The sequence below is a fragment of the Mesoplodon densirostris genome, chromosome 13 (assembly GCF_025265405.1).
Source record: "Mesoplodon densirostris isolate mMesDen1 chromosome 13, mMesDen1 primary haplotype, whole genome shotgun sequence".
Taxonomy (NCBI): domain Eukaryota; kingdom Metazoa; phylum Chordata; class Mammalia; order Artiodactyla; family Ziphiidae; genus Mesoplodon; species Mesoplodon densirostris.
The window spans coordinates 17,804,874-17,828,739 of NC_082673.1; the positions used below are offsets into that span (position 1 = coordinate 17,804,874).

At 35.9% G+C, this 23,866-nt stretch overlaps 1 protein-coding gene across 7 annotated transcripts in view; it reads right to left on the reverse strand.

Moving 5' to 3' along the window:
• STAU2 (staufen double-stranded RNA binding protein 2) overlaps positions 1-23,866 on the reverse strand; it is a 303,363-nt gene that overhangs the window by 142,094 nt on the left and 137,403 nt on the right. For all 7 annotated transcript variants that reach the window (XM_060115950.1, XM_060115949.1, XM_060115947.1 and 4 more), the window contains one exon: positions 19,108-19,168. In XM_060115950.1, the coding sequence (XP_059971933.1) occupies positions 19,108-19,168 (61 nt within the window). The remainder of the gene's footprint in view (positions 1-19,107; positions 19,169-23,866) is intronic.

A 23,866-nucleotide genomic window follows, 5' to 3' on the forward strand; every position in this document is an offset into this window, starting at 1 on the left:
GAAGTTCAAGCCTAAGGGCACTCTTGAAAACACTGGAGATTTGGGGGCTAAGCAATTCACAGGAGTCTAGTAGCTTCATGAAAGCAGCAGCAAGTTCCAACGTAAACCAGCTAACTTCCCAGAAAGAATGAGAGAAAGAGACAGCTAAGAAGAATGACCCTACGGACAGAACGAATCTGAAATACTGGCCTCAAAAACTCTCCTGAAAAGGGATCAAATTTAATTGTATCAGAATGAGAGCAATTTATATTCTAAGAAAACAATAGGGCTATATGCTGCAATTAGTGGAGCCTAACAGCTGAATGTTATATCATAATAGAGGCAAAAAGCTTAACAGATCAGAAAGAGAAGAGAGCCCTACTAAATCTGTCATTCCATGTGACCATGAGCATGCTAAAGATACTCCCTCTGAGAGTTGACAACCAGAGGCTTCATTCTGCAAGAGAAATAAATTTCATAAAAATAGTCCATAGCAGAAATTAAAGAAACAATATTTATGAAGGACAAATTCTGAAAAATAAAAATTTGGGGTCAGAGTGAATACATTAAAAAAAAATAGTCCAGCTTTTCCTCTAAAATCAGGAACAAGGCAAGAATCCCCATTTCTGACACTTCTATTCAACAAATATTGGAATTTCTAACCAGAGGAATTAGGTAAGAAAAAGAAATAAAATGCATGCAAACTGGAAAAGAAGAAGTAAAATTATCTCTATTTGCAGATTATATAATCTTATATATAGAAAACATGAAAGATTCCACACAAAAAAAACCTGCTAGAACTAATAAATTAATTCAGCAAAGTAGCAATACATAAAAGTCAACAGACAAAAATCAGTTGTTTTTCTATACACTAACAATAAACAATCTGAAAAGGAAATTACAAAAACAATTACATTTACAATAGCATCAAAAAGAATAAAATATTTAGGAATTTTCTTAACCAAGAAGGTAAAAACTTATACACTGAAAATGATAAAATACTGCTGAAAGAAATTAAACACACAAATAAATGAAAAGAGATCCTGTGTTCATGGATTGTGAAATGTAATATTATTAAAATGTCCATACTACCAAAACAATCTATCGATTCAATGCCATTCCTATCTAAATCCCAGTGGCATTTTTTTACAGAATTTTTTTAAAATCCTGAATTTCATATAGAACTACAAAAGACCTTGAACAGCCAAACCAATCTTGAGAAAGCAGAAAAAAGCTGGAGGCATCACACTTACTGATTTCAAAATATATTAGAAAGCTACAGTAATCAAAACACTAGAGGGTTTCCCTGGTGGCGCAGTGGTTGAGAGTCCTCCTGCCGATGCAGGGGACACGGGTTCGTGCCCCGGTCTGGGAGGATCCCACATGCCGCGGAGCGGCTGGGCCCGTGGGCCATGGTCGCTGGGTCTGCACGTCCGGAGCCTGTGCTCTGCAGCGGGAGAGGCCACAGCAGTGAGAGGCCCGCGTACCGCAAAAAAAAACCCAAAAAACAAAAAACACTAGAATACTGGCATAAATACAGACACAGAGACCAATGGAACAGATTAGAGAACCTAGAAATAATACACATATATGGTCAACTGATCTTCAACAATGGTGCCAAGACTACATAATGAGGAAAGAACAGCTTCTTTAACAAATGGGGAAACTGGATATCCACATGCAAAAGGATGGAATTGGATCCTTGTTTTATACCATACACAAAAATCAACTCAAAATGGATTAAAGACTTAAACATAAGACCCAAAACTATAATACTCCTAGAAGAAAACATAGGGGAAAAGTTTTATAACATTGGTCTAGGCAATGATTTCTTAGATGTGATACCAAAAGCACAGGCCAAAAAATGAAAAAGTGGACCAAGTGGGAAGATGTCAAACTAAAATGCTTCTGCACAGAAAAGGAAACAATGAACAGTGTGAAAAGGCAATTTATGGAATGACAGAAAATAACTGCAAACCATCTATCTTATAATGAGTTAATATCCAAAATATATAAGGAACTCCTGCAATTTAATAGCAAGAAGGGGCCTCCCTGGTGGCGCAAGTGGTTGAGAGTCCGCCTGCCGATGCAGGGGATACGGGTTCGTGCCCCGGTCTGGGAGGGTCCCATATGCCGCGGAGCGGCTGGGCCCGTGAGCCATGGCCGCTGAGCCTGCGCGTCCGGAGCCTGCGCGTCCGGAGCCTGTGCTCCACAACGGGGGAGGCCACAACAGTGAGAGGCCCGCATACCGCAAAAAAAAAAAAAAAAAAAAATAGCAAGAAGACTAATAACCTGGTTAAAAATGCACAAAGAAAGAACTTGAACAGACACTTCTTCAAAGAAGACATACAAATGGTCAACAGATATGAAAAGATGCCCAGCATCACTGATGATTAGAGAACTGCAAACGCAAAACCACAATGAAGTATGACTTCACACCTGGTAGGATGGCCATTATTTTAATGAAAAGGAAATAAGTGTTGACAAAGGTATGGAGAAACTGGAATCCTTGTGCGCTGTTGGGGGGAATATAAAATGGTGTAGCCACTATGGATGGAGCTACCTCAAAAAATTACAAAAAGAACTACCACATGAAACAGCAATCCCACTTGAGGGTATTTATCCAAAAGAACTTGAAAACAAGTTCTCAAAGAGATATCTGCACTCTAGTGTTCACTGCAGCATTATTCACAACAGTTGGGAAGTGGAAATAATCTAAATGCCTACCAATGGTTGAATGGATAAAGAAAGTGTGGTTTATACACATCATAGAATATTATTCAGTCATAAAAAAGAATGAAATCCCATCATATGCAACAACACAAATGAACCTTGAGGAGCTGATGCTAAGTGATATAAGCCAATCACAGAACGACAAAACTACTTGATTTCACATAGATGAGGTATATAAAGTAGTCAAACTCATGGAAACCAGAAGCAGAATGATACAGGGGAAATGGAGAGTTGCTATCCAATTAGTAGAGAGTTTCAGTCATGCAAGATGAAAAAGTTCTAGAGATCTGCTGTACAACATTGTGTTTACAGTTAACACTATTGTACTATACACTTAAAAACTGTTAAGAGAAAATGGAACAGATGAACCGGTTTGCACGGCAGAAATAGAGACACAGATGTAGAGAACAAATACATGAGCACCAACGGGGGAAAGTCAGGGGTGGGGGAGTGGCGGTGGTGGGATGAACTGGGAAATTGGGATTGACATATACTAATATGTATAAAATAGATAACTAATAAGAACCTGCTGTATAAAAAAATAAAACTCAAAAATTCAAAAAATAAATAAATAAAATAAAATTATGGATAGTAAATATCTTATATATCAACAATGAACAAGTGTAATTTGAAATTAAAAACACAATACCATTTATATTAGCACCTCCCAAAAATGTGATGCTTAGGTATAAATCTAACAAAATATATGAAGAAAACTACAAAACTCTGATGAACAAAATCAAGAAAAACTAAATAAATGAAGAGATATTCCATGTTCATGGATAAAAAGACTCAATATTGTCAAGATGTCAGTTCCTCCTAAATTGACCTACAGATTCAATGCAATCCCAATCAAAATCCCAGCAAGTTATTTTATGGATATCAACAAACTGATTCTAAAGTTTATATGGAGAGGCAAAAATCCTGTAATAGCCAAGCCTGCATTGAAGGTGAAGAACAAATCTGGAGGACTGATGCTACCCGACTTCAAGACTTACTACAAAGCTACAGTAATCAAGATAATGTGGTACGGGTGAAAGAATAGACAAACAGATCAGTGGAACAGAAGAGAGAGCCCAGAAATGGACCCCCATAAACACAGTCAATTGATCTTTGACAAAGGAGCAAAGGCAATACAATGGAGCAAAGACAGTCTCTTCAACAAATGATGCTGGAATAACTGGACATCCACATGTAAAAAAATTAATCTAGACACAGACCTTACATCCTTCACAAAACTCATAGTAATATATGTAAAATGCAAAACTATAAAACTCCTAGAAGATAACACAGGACAAAATCTAGATGACCTTGGGTATGATAATGCCTTTTCAGATATAACACCAAAGACAAGATCCATGAAAAAAATAATTGATAAGCTAGACTTCATTAAAATTAAAAACTTCTGCTCTACAAAAGATATTATCAAGAGAATTAGAAGTCACAGACTGGGAGAAAATATTTGCAAAAGATACATTTAATAGGGGCTTCCCTGGTGGCGCAGTGTTTGAGAGTCCGCCTGCCGATGCAGGGGACATGGGTTCGTGCCCCGGTGTGGGAAGATCCCACATGCCGCAGAGCGGCTGGGCCTGCGAGCCATGGCCGCTGAGCCTACGCATCTGGAGCCTGGGCTCCGCAGTGGGAGAGGCCACAACAGTGAGAGGCCCGTGTACCGCAAAACAAAACAAAACAAACAAACAAACAAAAAAGGTACACTTAATAAAGGACTGTTATCCAAAATATTTTACAAGGAACTCCTAAAACTCAAAAATAAGATATCAAACAACCCATTTTAAAAATGAGCCAAAAACCTTAACAGACACCTCACCAAAGAAGATACACAGATGACAAATAACCATATGATGTCTTATATCCTATGTCATCAGGGGAATGCAAATAAAAACAACCAGATATCACTACATATCTATTAGAATGGCCAAAATCTGAAACACTGACATCACCACCAAATGTTGGGCAGGAGTTAAAGCAACTCCAACTCATTGTCGATAGGAATGCACAATGGTACGGCCACTCTGGTAGGTAGTTTGGTGGTTTCTTACAAAAGTAAACATACTCTTACCAGCAATCATGTTTCCTGGTATCTATTCAAAGAAGTTAAAAACTTATGTCCGTGTAAAAATCTGCACACAGATATTTGTAACAGCCTTATTCATAATTGTCAAAACTTAGAACCAAGATGTCCCTCAGTAGGTGAATAAACTGTGATACACCCAGACAATGAAATATTACGCAGAGCTAAAAAGAAATGAGTTATCAATCATGAAAAGACATGGAGGAACGTTAAATGCTTATCACCATGTAAAAGAAGCCAGTCTTAAAAGGTTACAGATCTGTGATTCCAACTACATGAGATCCTGGAAAAGGCGAAACTATGGAGACAATAAGAAAAACAGTGGTTGTCAGGGGTGAAGGGAGGTAGGGAGAAAGAAAAAGACAAAGTACAAAAGATTTTTAGGGCAGTGAAAATATTCTGTATGATATTGTAATGATGGATATATATCATTACACATTTGCCCAAACCTATAAAATGCACCTAAGGTTCACTATGGACTTCGAGTGATCATGATATGTCAATGTAGGTTCATCCTTTGTAAAAAAAATTTAAAAATGTACCACCTAGTGAGTTATGTTGATAATGTGAAAGGTTATGCATATATGGGCACAGGGTTTATATGAGAAATCTCTGTATCTCCCTCTCAATTTTGTTGTAAGTCTAGAACTGCTCTTAAAAACTAAGATTTTTTTAGAGTAGCAAAAAAAAAAATGTGTATTAGCACAAAATGTAACAAAGAAAAGGACACAGTTCAGTGGTAAATGTGCTCCACTGAAGCCTTAGCTATCAGAGTTCAAGTTGCAGATTGTCTCTTTACCTTGTTTCCTTCAACTGTAAAATGAATTAGACTAGAACCTGAAAATCTCTTTCAGCTCTAAAAGTCTATGAATCATCTTAACACAAACCAGAAAGCTTGGAATAAAACAATACACTTGAATAACATCACCCCAAAAGCCTGAGAGTGTTTTTAAAAATGGACTATTACTAAATTTTTTAAGTCTTAAGAAAAGTCATGTAAAGCAGATGGCTGTTCCATTGTTAAAACAAACACTGCACATGCTTCCTCAGCCATTTTAGTGTTTTTACATGATCCACCCAAATATCAAACTGGTATCTGAAACAATAGTTTGGACATTTTCCACATTATGAAACATCCTAAATGTTTTTTTTAAAAGATTCTGGTACCTGATATATGAAACATTCTTTCAAGAAAATGTATACTTAATTTTAGTGGAATTTCTTTAAGAAAACATTATTCAAAATTTCCTTAATTATCAGCAAGTGATATATATAGAAATAAATATGTTGTCTAGTGACAAATGCAGACCTCAGAGTCAGAAGACACAAGTTCAAGTTTTCACTACCTCTAACTGAGTTGTCCTCAGGCAAGTTATAAAATCACCTGAGCCTCAATTTTCCTGTTTGTAAAATAAGAGATTGGATGTTCTCCAACCTTTTCACACTTAGGACTTTTGTCTTCTTTTTGTTCTATGCATACCATGTTTCAAGGATCTATCTTTCGGACAGACTGCATTTCTTTAGTAATAATAAATCATCTTCCTGTTCCTTCTACCAAATAGTGCCAATCTGAGATTCAGAACAGTCTGAGATATGAATTCAGACATACATTGTTCTAACCCAAAGCAAAGCAATCTTCTAAGAATGAATGCATTATTTCCATTAGGTTGTTGAAATACCAATAATGACACCTATTATTATAGCAAGTGCAGCAACACCAAGCTGAGAACCACAAGTCTAGATGATATCTAAGACCATTAATACAGTGGGAAAAAAGTGAAAACACTGTTTTTTCGTTTGTCCAAATATTAAACACTGACAATTTCAGGTACTGCACTATATGGTTTTATTTTTAAATAAAAAACAATAGACTTTTTTTCAAATTACACTTTTCATTTTTTAAAAGTTCCCCCTCCTTTTCTAATGGGGGGAAGGGGAGGAGCTAACCACGTTTATATTACAGATTGACAAGCTTTTCAAGAAGTAATTTCAACTTTTAAAAACTTCGTTGAAATCACCAATAAAACAAAAAATAGTACAATGCAGTCTATAAATACTTTCTGAATGAATGAATGAATGCTACACTGATCATACACAGACGTTTTAGGGAGACTGTCGCCACTGCCTTTCTGAACCTCACTGCCTTCAACCACACAGTTCCCTGCTGCTTCTTTTAGTGCTTTTAATTGGTGCTTGGACTACCCTTGCTCCTCTCATTTCTCATGTCAAGGAGATTTTTATCTTCTCAATTACTTACAATGCATGTAGTATGTACAGAAAGATCATAGACCAAGCATATCTTCTTTCACATTTGTTTTAAACAAAGTTTAAGTTTACTCATGGTAAAACAAAATACTCAATGATTAAAACTGCTGCATAAATAGTCAAATGAACAGAAGAGAATAGAAGGTCCAGAATAATACCAAACGCATACAGAATCTCAGTATAACAGTCAAGTCTCAGTGCAATGGGGATTAAAGTTGGATCCAACTTTCGGTATAAATCCCAGAGGGATCAAAGATTTAAGGACAAAAAATAAAACTATAAAAGTTCCAGAAAGTAACTTAAAAGGATTTTATATAATCTCAGAACGGGGAAGGCATTATTAACTATGTTAAGATTACAAATGCTATAATAGATTATAAAAGAAAGGCCATTCAAATACATTAAAAAGAAAACCAAACTTTAAAAGAAAATTCCAGTGGGATAGGGAGGGTGGGAGGGAGATGCAAGAGGGAGGAGATATGGGGATATATGTATATGTATAGCTGACTCACTTTGTTATAAAGCAGAAACTAACACACCACTGTAAAGCAATTATACTCCAATACAGATGTTAAAAAAAAAGAAAAATATAAAAAAAAGAAAATTCCACCATAAACAAAGAGAACAAGAAAAAATTAGCAAGTCATATTATAAAGGTACAAACACATACACACGCTCTTTTCAAGTAAGGAAAAAAAAAAAAGACCAACAATCTAATTTTAAAATGAGCAACAGATATAACTATATCATTGACATAAATAGTGTAGAAGTGAAAAAAAGTATAGAAATGACTCATAAATGTACAAAAAATATACTCAACCCCACTCACAAAAGGAAAAATGCAAAATAAAACTACACAGAATACCATAGTTTAGCTATCAGATTGGCAAATGTCCAGAAGTTTGAGAGCACCCTGTTACTGAAGCTGTGGGGAAACAGGAAATCCCATAAACTGCTAGTAGGAATGTAAACTGGGAAATCTCTATTGAGCATAATCTGGCATCATTTATCAAAATTATAAGTGCACATATTCTTTGACTTAGTATTTCCACTTGTAAGAATTTATCCAACAAATACACTAGCACACATTTAAAAGGATGTATGTATGAGGTTTTATGCAGCAGTATTATTTATAATATAAAAATACAGTAAACAATTCAAATGCCCATCAGTTCAAAACTAGTTAAGTAATAAAGTCCTACACATTATCAATATGGAAGGATCTTCAGGACATACTGTTGAGTGAAAAGAAAATTATATAACAGTGTGTCTACAATGCTAGAGGATAAAATAATGCACGTTTGAATTTGCTCCTATATGTATAAAAAGATTCTAGAGTAATATTAAAGAAACTAATCAAAAATTACTTGTTTGGGAGACAGGGTGGTAACTGTGCTAATGGGGACAAAAGCACAGGGAGATTTCTCACCTTTTCTGCATTTAAAATTTTTATCCACTCAAAAGACTAAGTAAAAATAGAAGAGTAAAATAAATAAGATTAACAATATAGTGGAATTTGAACTGAAGTCCAACTAAACGCATCATTAAAATGAATTCAGAGGTACAGAATGATTTTAAATGTTTCTACTTCTACTAGATACTTTGAAGGGCTCTCCACTCTTCCACTACAAAGCAAACAGTATTTCCTGTAAATCTGAATGTACACATACCCTGTAATTCATAGATTCCACTCCTAGGTATGCTCCCAGAAACTCTTACATATGTGCACCAGGAGACATGTTCAAAAATGTTCACAGTACTATTGTTTATAATAACAAAATCCTGAAAATATCCCAAGTGGATTAATAGGAGAATAGATAAATCAATTATAGAATATGCACACAGTGGATGAAATAACTATATGTTAACAAAATAAATTAATCTTAAATTATAATTTGAAATGGGAGAAAAAAGTTCCAGAAAGTATACAGTACAATGTCATTTTTCCTAAAGTTAAGAAAGCAAAACTAAACAAATACTGTTAAGGACTCATACTTATTTGATAAAACTATATGAAATAAAGGGTGGGGTGACTATATATAAAATCCAGAGAGTGGTTACCTCAGGTGGGGAGAAGCAAGGTAGGCCAAGGGACAAGAAAGTGGTGAAGGTAACAACATTGGTAACGTTCTGGTCCTCAAATGCAGTAGTGGATTCGTAAGCGTTCATTTTATCATCATGCTTCATAACTTGTATGTGTTAAATTCATTATGTATCAAGTATTACCTATATTTTTTCTTTAAAAATAATACATGTTTAACATTTCTTGGCAAATTATAATATATTATATGGGCGTTATAAACCTCCATCTTTCTAGAGAAGCTGATGAATGAGCACTTACAAGAATTACCCTTATTTTATCCTATGTTTATTGTAGAATTTCTTTGATAACAGAGAAAATAATTCAGTAGTTCTTAATACTTCAACTTTCAGTCTCTGGGAGACTTTCATCTGTGTGTCACTGCTCTGCTCTGTTTTGGTTATAAGAATACGAGTTTTTGGGCCTCCCTGGTGGCGCAGTGGTTGAGAGTCCGCCTGCCGATGCAGGGGATATGGGTTCGTGCCCCGGTCTGGGAGGATCCCATATGCCGCGGAGCGGCTGGGCCCGTGAGCCATGGCCGCTGAGCCTGCGCGTCCGGAGCCTGTGCTCCGCAACGGGAGAGGCCACAACAGTGAGAGGCCCGCGTACCGCAAAAAAAAAAAAAATTAAAAAAAAGAAGAATACGAGTTTTAAACACCTTTGATCCCCGCAGGGCTCTGAGAATAAGGAGCACATATTTCAGATTTCCAAAACAAATTTCAGAAACTGAAATTTCATTCAAACTTTAGAAAACTACTCATTTTCTCCTCTTAAAAAAAGTCATAAAAGTCTCCCCAAGTGGACTTAGGTATTCAGTAACTACCTCCATAGCTGTTTAATATATACCATTTGTTTAAATTCAGCCAGATTGTGCAATTCAGGCCAAAGTTTGTGTATCTGTCAGTGTTTCAAATATACTTCAATTTTTTATGATTATAAACCTGTGTATGTTTATTATGGAAAAAACATTCTCTTATTCCGTATCTTTTAGTTAAGCTTTAGAAAAAAATGGGCCTAAGCTTTGTATTCTTGTTTCTTCAGAAAGGCAGTGCTAATTCACAATCTTCTCAGCAGTAAGTGAGTACCTGTTTCTTCAATGGCTAGAATCATCATTTTTAAATTCTTGTCAATTATATAGACGTGAAATTATATAACATTTATTTCTAATCTGGACTTTCCTGATTGCTGAACAGTTTTCATTATTTAATGTCTGGGTTTTTTTAAATGACTCCCTAAGTCCTTCCGCCATTTTTCTATTGGGAAGTTACTTAACCTGTAGGCGTCCTTTGGGTATATTTAACCTGGTGCTTACATATGCTGCAAGTTATGCTTTCTGTTTGTCATTTGCCTTTTTATTTTCTTATGCTGTTCCCTGAATTCATTTTTAGTTTTTATGTATCTAAATCCATCTCTTTTTAAGTTACGATTTCATCCTTTGCTCTTATGCTTAAAAACACTCTCATACTGCAATCAATAAATGTATCCTAAAATGGTTCATATGGTTTCATTTTTTAAAAAACATGTATCTGAAATCTTTTTGTATGTAAAAATGTAAGTCAAACAAGTTTTTTAAATCATGAAAAATTTTAAATTCATTCAATCTTTCCTGAGAATATTTCACAAAGATACACTGTGTTAATCTGATTACAGGGACTTCCCTGGTGGTCCAGTGGTAAAGAATCCGCCTTGCAATGCAGGGGACACAGATTCAATCCCTGGTCAGGGAACTAAGATCCCACATGCCACAGGGTAACTAAGCCCGTGCGCCACAACTACTGAGCTCGTGCACATCAACTAGAGAGTCCGCATGCCGCAAACTACAGAGCCCACGTGCTCTGGAGCCCACGCGCCACAACTAGAGAGAAGCCTGAGTGCCACAATGAAGAGCCCGTGTGCCTACAACTAAGCCCCGATGCAACCTAAATAAATAAATAAATAAAATAAAAATTTAAAAAAATCTGATTAAAGACTTTCCTTCTAGTTTTAGATTATTTTTCCTTAAATGAATGGGCCCTTAACTACAAACTCAACTGGTATGCCTAAAACAAAAGCAAGCTTAACACTGTCTCTCATTCCCCTATTGAAATACCAATGGAATAAATCTAAACTAAGAAGGTAAAACACCATACTCAGAAAACTGTAAGACACTGATGAAAGAAACAGAAGACAACACAGATGGAAAGATAGACATGTTCATGGATTGGAAGAATTAATATTGTTAAAATGACCATACTACCCAAGGCAATCTACAGATCCAGTGAAATCCCTATCCAAGTGCCAATGGCATTTTTCACAGAACTAGAACAAATAACTCTAAAATCTGTATGGAAACACAAAAGACCCTGAATAGTTAAAACAACCTTGACAAAGAAGAACAAAGAACATGCTCCCTAATTTAAAACTATATTACAAAGCCACACCAATCAAAACAGTACAGTGGTACTAGCACAAAAGCAGAAACAAAGACCAATGGAACAGAATAGAGAGCCCAGAAATAAACCCATATACTTCTGGTCAATTAATCTATGACAAAGGAGACAAGAATATACAATGGAGAAAAGAAAGTCTCTTCAATAAGTGGTGCTGGGAAAACTGGACACCTACATGTAAAAGAATGAAATCAGAACATTCTCTAACACCATATACAAAAATAAACTCAAATGAACTAAAGACTTAAATGTAAGAATGGAAACCATAAAACTCCTAGAAGAAAACATAGGTGGAATACTCTTTGACATAAATTGTAGCAACATATTTTTGGATCTGTCTCCTAAAGCAAAGGAAATAAAAGCAAAAATAAACAAATGGGATCTGACTAAACTTAAAAGCTTTTGCACAGTGAAGGAAACCATTGACAAAATGAAAATACAACCTATGGAATGGGAGAAAATATTTGAAAATGATATGACCAATCAGGGGTTAATATCCAAAGAATATAAACAGCTCATACAACTCAACATCAAAAAATAAACCCCATTAAAAAACGGGCAGAGAACTGAATAGACATTTTTCCAAAGAAGACATACAGATGGCCAATAGCCACATGAAAAGATGCTCAACATTGCTAATCATCAGAAAAATGCAAATTAAAAACACAATGAGGTATCACCTCACACCTATCAGAATGACTATCATCAAAAAGACCACAAATAACAAATGTTGCTGAGGGTGTGGAGAAAAGGGAACCCTCCTGCACTGATGGTGGGAATGTAAATTGTTGCAGCCACTATGGAAAACAGTATGGAGGTTTCTCAAAAAAACTAAAAATAGAGCTACCATATGATCCAGAATTTCACTCCTGGGGATTTATCTGAAAAAAGTGAAAACGCTAATTTGAAAAGATACATGCACCCTAATGTTCACAGCAGCACTGTTTATAACTGTCAAGATATGGAAGTAATCTAAGTGTCCATTAATAGGTGAATGGATAAAGAAGATGTGGTATATACGTACAATGGAACACTACTCAGCTATAAAAAAAAATAAAATTTTGCCATTTGCAACAATGTGGATGGACTTGGAGGGTATTATGCTAAGTGAAATGAATCAGACCGAGAAACACAAATACTGTACAATATCACTTACATGTGGAATCTATAAAAATAAAATTAACTAGTGAATACAGCAAAAGGAAACAGACTCACAGATGTAGAGAACAAACTAGTGCTTACCAATGGGGAGAGGAAGAAGGGGAGAGGCAAGATAAGGGTAGGGGATTGAGAGGTAAAAACTACTATGTATAATAAATAAATAAGCTACAAGGATATACTGTACAACACAGAATACAGTCAGTATTTTATAATAACTATAAATGGAATATAACCTTTAAATACACCTGAAACTTATATAATATTGTACATCAACTATACTTCAATTTTTTAAAAAAGACAACAAATAACAAGTGTTGGCAAGGATGTGGAGAAAAGAGAACTATTATGCACTGCTGGTGGGAATATAAATTGGTGCAGCCACTATGGAAAACAGTATGGAGATTCCTCAAAAAATTAAAAACAGAACTATGATGCAGCAATTCCACTCCTCGGTATTTATCTGAGGAAAATGAAAACACTAATTAGAAAAAAACTTATGTTCACCAATGTCTTACAGTTTTCCGAGCACAGGTCTTTTACCTCCTTGGTTAGATTTATTCCTAGGTATTTTATTTCCTTTGATGCAACTATAAACGGGATTGTTTTTTCAATTTCTTTTTGTGACAGTTCATTGTTAGTGTACAGAAAAGCAACAGAATTTTGTACCCTGAAGACAATTTAACCTGGCACAGCTAGCACCTAACTGTAAGTAGACAAAAAAAGTTAATGTACATGTGCATTTAATTTTTGAAGTGGAAGATACTTTTTAAAAGATTGCAGTCATAAGAAACTGCTAACAGTTACAACTAAAAAACAGTTTAAATGGTTTTGTAAGTGACTGTGATTGCAGAGCCTGGTTCCTGACTTGACTGCCTGCAAATTTAAAACGTGGACCTAATTTTTGCATGCTTCCCAGGCTTTCTTCATTGTACTGAATTGCACTGAATCCACAGATTGCCTTGATACATACAATGGAATATTACTCAGCCCTAAAAAACAATGAAATCTTCCCATTTTCAACAACATGGACGAACTTAGAGGGTATTATGCTAAGTGAAACAAACCAGACAGACAACGACAAATACTGTATGACTTCACTTATATGTGGAAGTTAAAAACAAAACAAATGAACAAACATAGCAAAACAAAAGAGTTATAGATACAGAGAACCAACAGGTAGTTGCTAGAGGGGGTTGGGGGAGGAAAGAAATAAATGAGGGAGATTAGGATGGTACAGACTTCCAGTTGCAAAACAAATGTGTCATGGGTATGAAATGTACAGCGTGGGGAATATAATCAATAACTATGTAATATCTCTGTATGGTGAAATTATAACTAGACTTACTGTGGTGCTCATTTTGAAATTTATAGAAATATTTAATGACTATGTTGTGTAACAGGAACTAACACAGTGTTGTAGGTCAATTATCCTTCAAAAACAAACAAACAAACTCATAGAAAGAGAGATCAGATATGTGGCTACTAGAGGTGGGAGGTAAGGAAGGGGGAACTGGGTGAAGGCACTCAAAAGGTACAAACTTCCAGTTATAAGTACTAGGGATGTAATGTGCAATATGATACATAGAATTAACACTGCTGGATGTTACAGATGAAAGTTGATGAGAGAGCAAATATTAGGATTTCTCATCATAAGGAAAAATATTTTTTTCTACTTGTTTAATGTTGTATGAGACGACAGATGTTCACTAAAATTACTGTGATAATCATTTCATGATGTAAGTCAAATCATTATGCCCGTACATCTTAAACTTATACAGTGCTATATGTCAATTATGTCTCAATGAAACTGGAAGAAGAAAAAATAAAATAGACTGCTACAAGTCAGCTACACTCTTAGATTTCCAACATAGTATTTATATGTCTAAATAAATAATTAAGTTGAATCATTTGGCTCTGTATTGAAATCCTACTGGCTCCAACTAATTTAACTGTCTCATTACGAAGTGGCTTCTGTTATGGGAGCCCCAAAAGGGAACTGTTCAGGGAATTCTCCCAAAACACTTAAAGAATCTATTAATCTATTCTCACCCACCCGCCCCCCTCCAAAATGTAGAGGTTCTAAATACAGCACACAGCATAGGGGAAACAAGCATGCAATCTCTCTGATGTCATGTCACCGGGATGGTTTATCCTCCTGGTTTCAGGATGTACAGAGTTTAATAATACATGGCTATAACACAAAAGTGACCAAAATTTTGATAAGTCAACTTCAATACTGAAAAGGTTATTAAGAATTCTTTCCCATCCCAAAAGTATTTGTCTTGGGTCATCTCTAATGAACCTTAGAAGAGCCAGCGTATTTCACAGGGGCTAAATAAAACTTTTTAAAAGGTTAACGGAGGGCCTCCCTGGTGGCGCAGTGGTTAAGAGTCCGCCTGCCGATGCAGGGGATACGGGTTCGTGCCCCGGTCTGGGAGGATCCCATATGCCGCGGAGCGGCTGGGCCCGTGAGCCATGGCCGCTGGGCCTGCGCATCCGGAGCCTGTGCTCCGCAACGGGAGAGGCCACAGCAGTGAGAGGCCCGCACACCGCAAAAAAGAAAAAAAAAAAAAAAAAAAAGGTTAACGGAAAAATATTTATGTGAAAAATGCCTCCGAACAATCTTTTAGTGGGTGGATTCGGCACATACCAGTGAATGCCTTTGAGCTTAGTCCAATTTCGAATTAAGCTAGAGTTTACCTTTAAGAAACAATGAACCTGCTTTTAAGTAAAACCCTGTGTTAATAAGAAACATGGAATGTGAATACAAAAAAAAAAGATTTTATCAACTGAACTGTATCTAAAAATTTTACAAAGTTTTCCATGAGCCGTCAGTAAGTCTTTAAAATGCATGATCTTTTAAAAAACTTGTTAGTCATTCATCTGTAAAAATCTAGCTTCTTATGTGTGTGCCAAGCATAAAATTGCCCCATGCTAAATTTAACACAAACCTCACATTAAAGAGTTATGTGTTCTTGCACTTCAACATGACTATGACAGTGATTCACAGGGTGAAAATACACTGAGAATAGTCTACATTCTGCAATTCAGTGCAATGAGGAAAGGCTTGTGAAGCATGCAAAAATTAGGTCCATGTTTTAAATCTGCAGGCAATCAAGCCAGGAACCAGGCTCTGAAATCACAATCACTTGCAAAACCATTTAAACTATTTTTTTGTTGTAACTGTTAGCAGTTTCTTATGACTGTAATCTTTTAAAAAATATCTTCCACTTCAAAAATTAAATGCACATGTACATTAACTTTTTTTGTCCACTTACAGTTAGGTGCTAGCTGTGCCAGGTTAAAATTGTCTTCTTTCCCCTTTCCAATCCTGTATTCTCTTCTTTTAATTTTTTTTTGAAGATTTAAATTTTTTTAATTTTTGGCTGCGTTGGGTCTTCATTGCTGCACGCGGGCTTTCTCTAGTTGTGGTGAGTGGGGGCTACTCTTCGTTGCAGTGCATGGGCTATGCATTGCGATGTCTTCTCTTGTTGCAGAGCACGGGCTCTAGGCACGTGGGCTTCAGTAGTTGCAGCACACGGACTCAGTAGTTGTGGCACGCGGTCTCAGCAGTTGTGGCTCGTGGGCTCTAGAGCACAGGCTCAGTAGTTGTGGCACACGGGCTTAGTTGCTCCGCGGCATGTGGGATCTTCCCAGACCAGGGATCAAACCTGTGTCCCCTGCACTGGCAGGCGGATTCTTATCCACTGTGCCACCAGGGAAGTCCTCTTCTTTTAATGTTTGTACACTGTGGTTCCAAGTTAATTTCATAATATTTATCCAAATAATTGTTGGCTAAAAATTTGTTCTTTTTAACTACAATTTGTGAAGTAACGTAGTTTAATCAAAAAAAAAATGAAGAGAGTCACTTTATGACAACATTCTGTTTTCTACAAAGTACTATGTTACCTTTTCATATGTTATTCAAGGATGATTAATCATTTTACAAATGCTAGAAAATTAAAGATACTCAACACTATAAATGGATGTGTAACTCTTAACAGAGCACATTGAAAAATAAGATGTAAACTGAGTTGCTCAAGGTCAGACAATATGTCAGGGAGGCAGGCAGCTCTGGCGGTCTCTCAAATTCCTGTCTTCCCACGTGTGCCATACTGAGAGCCCTGCTCTATCCCCTGCCTGCAAAACACTAACACAGGTATTATCCACAGGACAGGAGCCACCTAGGGCAGAATTTCAAACTTAAGGAATTGATTAAGTAGAAGAGAATTTAACCTAAATGTTATCATAATATATGAATTCAAATTATTTTTTAGGTAATGGAGTCATCATAGCAACCAACTTTTTCCTAACGTTGTATTTAAGTAGCTATGAGCTGGCTCCAGAGGACCTGGGGGCTCCACTAGAGAGAACTAGCTCTGGGGAAGAGAAACAGTTAATTTTCAGAGCTGGGCTGCCCTCATTGTCTGTGGTAACCTGCAGGCCACTCACAGAAGAACCTTGTATCAGCTTTCTCACCTCCTCACACTGGGAAGGGGTGATGGATCATCCTTCTTTCAAATTTTCAATTTGAACTACTCCACTGTAGACCAGAGGAAGTCCTAAAGTGTTAACAGTTTGGTTAAATTTTGAGGGGGCTTCAAATAGCTTTATCACTTCTAACATTACGTTTAAAGCAAATCTTTTATGCAATCTTATACATTTCTCATTACTGAAACTCACTGACCTCTTTGTGATATTTCTTCCCCTACTTGCAAAGGAGTTCCAAATCCCTTAGCAAATTATGAAAAAAATCAACAGACATAAAGATGAGGGTCAAAATATCACTGTTTAATGATGGGAGTTTGCAGGCTATCTACAATATGCTTTCATGTTAAAACTATCAAGTTAACAACTATCTGACTTCCATATTCAAATACATAATGTTTATGTTCTTTGAAAAAATATCTAATGCCAAAAGTAACTATTCAAATATAAACCATATATATTCTTTGGTTCACATGTACATGCAAAAACTCTGACAGATAAAAAGTATAAGAATGGAATTTTTGGCGAGCTTACACTGAATTATAGAATTTTTATTAAAAAAACGAGAGAAGGCATGGAAGGAAATTAACATTCATTATGTGCTTACTAAGAAAGAGATACTGTGCTAAGTACTTTACATAAAACTGAAATCAACTGAATGTTTCTTACATTCCTTGACCAAGTAATTATAATCGTATATATTCAAACATCAAAGGAATTTAAAACAAACTCTCTGAGAATCCTGAACTGATTCCATTTTTTCTTTGGGCAATGTGCTAAGCCTATCACATTCATCATCCTTACATACAGAGACAAAAGGCCCAGAGTCATATTACATTATTTAAATTATTCCCAGAAAGTAACTCATGAATACTATTACCTCACGGAAATAGACTTTCCCAGAGGCTAGTTTTGATGATCCAAGAATTCAGTTCTCATAAGCATGCTTTGATAAGACTTGGTTACAAATTTCATTATACATCAAGAGATGAGCTGCTAACATGAAAGAATACTCTCTTCATTATGACAATTTACATATTTAAGCTAATTCAGCTTCTGAAGGTTATGAAGAAAAGAACTAGAGTTAGAAATGAGAGAGATCTGACTTCACTTCGATGGGGTCTTCACTGGCTGGCTGTGTTGTTTTACTGATTTACAGTAAAACAGTCACTTCAGTGACAACAGATGCTTTTTGGGAAAGGTGGGGAGGAAATTAAGCAAAATATCTATGCTTCCAGTGCATAACCGCTTGATCATGTACCTTTGAAAAAAGAAATAACCTGAAGTGGATTTTTAAATGTCTGATATACTATATTTGGAATAAAATTGTGAGCAATTTTATTCTTACATTTCTGATATTTCAATTAGTGACTTTAATAAAATATCAAAAATTCTAATGACTTAGCACGACCTGAAAAATGTGGGTATTACAATGTTAAATGAAACCCAGTACAAACTTTTGTCTATACTATAACTATGTAAAAATGTGTGTGTGTGTGTGTGTGTGTGTGTGTACCTAAAAAGTAGAACTGTGAAAACAGTTGATGTTGGGTTATAATGGGCTGATAGATAATTGTTTTTCTTTCTTGATTCTCCTCTATTATAATAATGTCACAAAAAAAACAACTTATAAAAAAAGAACATCGCTGCTTTATGGATAAAATAGTACTCCGTCTGCAATGACTTAACTATGTTAAAGATATGAGTACCTGTGTCTTCTGTCAGTTCCAGGAAAGCAAACACCACAACTTCCATGCATCCCTCATAACACTTAACGTCTCATCTCAGGTCCAAACAGACCCAGTAAATACCCAATGAGGGACAAGTCACTGAACCACTGATGAACACCAAGTGTAGTTAATATAAAAATAGAAACTTACTGTTATTTGTTGGTTCAGGAAACCCAGCCTTTGGACCACTCCATCCTTTGTTTTCCCCTGTCTGAAAAATTAAACCAATTGTTTAAGTCCTGGGAAAGAGACTCAAATTCAAAAAGAAAAAAGTTGACTAATCAATTAAGCAAGGGCAAAGGTTATTCTGCTCATTCTCTCCACCTCTGACCCCAGAACCATGCACACAAGAATAACTAACATGAACAGTACCATCTACCCCTTTTCTACATTCGAATTTGTTTCTTATGTCTCCTGCTTTTATCTGTTTATTTAAACTTATAATTTAAGTCATCAATAAAGCACCATATTTAGTATATGTATTATATTTATACAACATGGGCTCTACCAAGGTGGTGAAGAAGTAAATAATTCTTTTTCAAACAGTAGACAATAATCATCACAAGTGCTAAAGTGACTAAAAGGGCTTCTTTATCACTTCTGAAGTCAAATTAACAATAGAAATATTACTATGTCTGTTCTGGAAAAGTCCTGACAAGGGTCAGTGAATATTGCTAATGACGTGCAAAAAAATTGAAAACTAAACCCTAACTTTAAGTGAAATCTGGAATATCCTGGCATTTCCCAGATGATTTGGTCAATGTGTAGTGTAAAATACATTCTGAGCTCAGATATTTTGAAGTAGTAAGTATTTTAATCACATTATAAGTGACTTTAACTGGTTACATTCTCTTTTTGTGGAGCTGGTGTTATTAAGTACTCCAGGAGGGGAAAAGGCCTATTTCCTATTATAAGCAGTATTTATGTTATCAGATGTCAAAGATCAAATGGACAAATTAAATCCATATATAAACACTAACTACATTTCCAGCAAATAGTGTACAACTGTGAAAGGACGGAGGAGAAAACGTGTGTTAAATGCAGATAAACATGGACGGGAAGGCCTGAGGAGACTCCCACTCACAAGTTCTCTGTGAAGCACAAAACAGGATCACAGAATGAGAGGAGAGCTGACGGAGGGGCTTATAAATCCGAGGAAAGTGTACACAGCAAGGAATAAGTCACTTCAGGGGAAGAAAGAGCTGGCTGATTAGAAGAATACAGATCCTCAGGCACTTGAGTGCTCAGCTGAAGTTGGTAATAATACATTTAGCACTTCATTTCTCCTTTTCTCTCCTTCTACTAATAACCAAAGTTACTTAAATATTAGATTTTATTCCCTAAGCCTAATTTTTCACCTTCAACTGACTCCCAAGCCTGCTGCTCTCTGATTTCTACCCCAACACTCTAATGAAACTGCTCTTGTGAGGTTTCTGCTTAAACATGACACAGTGACCACAAAGCATAATCTCTTCTCTCTCCCCAAACAAGTCTGAATTGATAATCCAATAATCCATAAACTCTCTCTCTTTCCCTCGGCCCCTACCCTCCCCAGAATATGAAAGGAATCAACAGCAGAAGAGGTAAGTCCAAGTTGGTAACCTGGAAAGCAGATTAGTTGCAACTAACTTAGCAGATGTGAGCTGGCTGAAACCTCACCTGCAGAGCAAGAAGCCAGCAAAGAGCTAACAAAGAGTAAATCAGTTTGTGCTCCAGGACCCCAGAAAGCCTCGGGAATCAGAAGCACACCTGGTACTTCTAAAGATGAATCCTGGAAGAGCCTGAAAACAGAAAGATTGTTTGGAGGTCTTTCAAAATGCTATGAGACTTCCAGGTTACCTCTTTGACCCCAAGGAGACAGATTTCCTAAAAGGTTTCCTCTTCAGAAAGGCCTAAAACAGAGAGACTCTGGACACCAGGTACAGCTGAGAATGGGATGGATCTATACGCCACACTGCAAATAAGGAGATGGAGTCCAAAGCTACATCCTTACATTCTAGAAGATAAGGTTCCCCAGCTCCCTTCCTCACTGGGCCTCAGAAGACAACACCCAGCCTACCAATCCACAAGGATGGTGAGGACAACACAGGGAACTGAATAAAACTTAAAAAAAAAAAAAAAGGTTTAAAAAAAAGTTCTCAGAGAGAAAGAAAGAGAGAGAAATATTACACCCATTAAACAAGAACAGGAGGTTATAAAGAGGAATATTCTGAGAATGAGAAAGAGCTCTGGGAAATAAAAAATACAATAGCTGAAGCAAAATATTTCAAAGAAGGACTGGAAGACAAAATTGAAGTAGAAAATAAAGAAAGAATCAAGATCATCCATTAGACTAACAGGTAACCTAGAAACAAACATTAGCAACAATGGAAGGAAATAAATTATCAAAGAAAAAATATAAGAAGTTTCCCACTTTTAAAGTATATAAATTTCTGGACTGAAACCCAAACACCTAACAATATTTATAAAAGAATATACAAATCAAGTCAATCACCCATGAATTTTCCAAACTCCTGAGAAAAGATGTTAGAAAAGCATCAAGAGGGAGACGAAACATAAAGGTTTCATAACAGGCTGAAGAATCAGAAGGCTTTGATGTTTCAACAGTAATGCTGAGAGGTAGAAAACATTGGTGCAATGCCTTCAAAACTCTGTGAAAAAAGTATTTCTAATTTAGAATTATGTCTCAGAAAAACTATCAACTGTGTGGGAAACATAAAGATGTATCAGACCTATAAGATCTCAAAAAAATTTACTCCCCATGTATCCTCTACCAAGAAGCTACTAGAGCTTCCATAGTAACAGTCTGACAGAAGAAGAGATGTGCCTATTTCTCAACATAAATGCTATTTAACTCAGCCTCTAATGTTTCTCAATACACAATGTCCAACATTCATTCAAACATTATGAGACACCCAAAACTGCAAAAAGAAATAACCCTTTGTCAAAAGGGGGAGAAGTCAACAAAACAGGACCCAGAGATGACCCAGATGCTAGAACTCTAAGAAATAAATTTTATAATCCCTATGATTAATAAGTTAAAAGATCTAATGTAAAAGGCAAACAACATGCATGAACATTTGGAGAATTTCAGGAGAAAAACAAATTATAGAACAAAAGCAGATGGAAATCCCAGGGAGATAAATACCACAGAAGAAAATTAATATTGATGTCATTATTAACAGATGAACATAGCTGGAGAATAATCAGTAATACTGTAGATAAATCAATAGAAATTACTCAAACTGAGAAACAGGAAAAAAAAGGAGTGAAAAATAAAAAGGAACAGCAGATTCTGGATCTATTAAGACAATACCAATGGGCTAACAAATGTGTAACTGTAAACTCCCAAGGAGAGAGAAAACAAGGAAGAAGAAATATTTTAAAAGATGATACTTGAGAATTTGACAAAATAACTGAATGACAACAAATCCTAGATCCAATGTGTTCAGAGACCACGAAGCAGGAAAAATACAAAGAGGGGAAAGGAAGGCGGAAGAGGAAGAAAAGGAGGCAAAAGGGAGAAACGAAAGAGGAAGGAGGGAGAAGAGGGGAGAAGAGAAGAAGGAAGAAAGGAAAGAATCAAATTTAGACACATCAGAGTCAAACTGCTGAGAACTAATGAAAAAGGAAAATTTTGAAGGCCTTCAGAGGGGAAAAAAAAGCACATCAAGAGGGGAAAAAAAAGGCAGATAAGAATTACAACAGGAAGGGTAAGCTGTGACAAAGTGAAAGAGCGGCATGGACATATATACACTACCAAACGTAAGGTAGCTAGCTAGTGGGAAGCAGCCGCATAGCACAGGGAGATCAGCTCGGTGCTTTGTGACCGCCTGGAGGGGTGGGATAGGGAGGGTGGGAGGGAGATGCAAAAGGGAGGGGATATGGAAACATATGTATATGTATAACTGATTAAATTTGTTATAAAGCAAAAAAAAAAAAAAAGAATTACAACAGATGTCACATAAAAAAAAAAAAACTATGCAAGTCAGAAGACAGTGGAACAAGATCTTTTAAAGTGCTGAAAGAAACACAAAAACCCAGAATGCCGTACCCGGACAAAAATAACTTTTAAAATGAAGATGAAATAACAAATTTCTCATCAAACAAAAGCTGACAGAAATCACTGCCAGCAGACCTGCTAATACAAGTAGTATTAAAGGAAGTTCTACAAGCAAGAGTATAATACCAGAAAGAAATTTAGATCTATACAAATGAATGAAGAATTCTGAAAATGGTAAAAAAATGAAACTAAATATAAGATACTTTTCCTGATTTTAACCACATAAAAAGATTGACTATATAAAGCAAAATTAGTAACAACAAACTGTGGGTTTTATACTATATAGAGAGAAGTAAAATGTATGACCACATCGAAGGTGAAAGAGAAAAATAGTGAACAAAGAGTAAATGGAAGGAACAGAAATAACTAATAAGATGGTAGATTTAAATCCAACCACATCAACAGCTATAATAAGTACAAATGGTCTGATCACCCCCAACTAAAAGGCAGAGATTGTCAAATTATATTTTAAAAAGCAAGACCCTATTATATGCTTTCTAAAAGAAACCAATTTAAACATAAAGACACAGATAGGCTAAAAGTAAAATGATGGGGGGAAAATATCCCACACAAACACTAATCAAAATAAAACTGGAGTGACTATATTAACATCAGACAAAGAAGAATTCAGAACAAGGAATATTACCAGGGAGAGAAAAAAATCACATAATAATAAAGTGGCCAAGTCATCATAAAGGCATTAACAATCCAAAGGTATATGTATGTAACAACATAGCTTCAAAGTACATAAAACAAAATTGATAAAACTGAAAGTAGATAAATCCAAATTTCTAGCTGGAGACATTAACACTTGATAGAAGAAGTAAACAGAAAATCAGAAGAGAC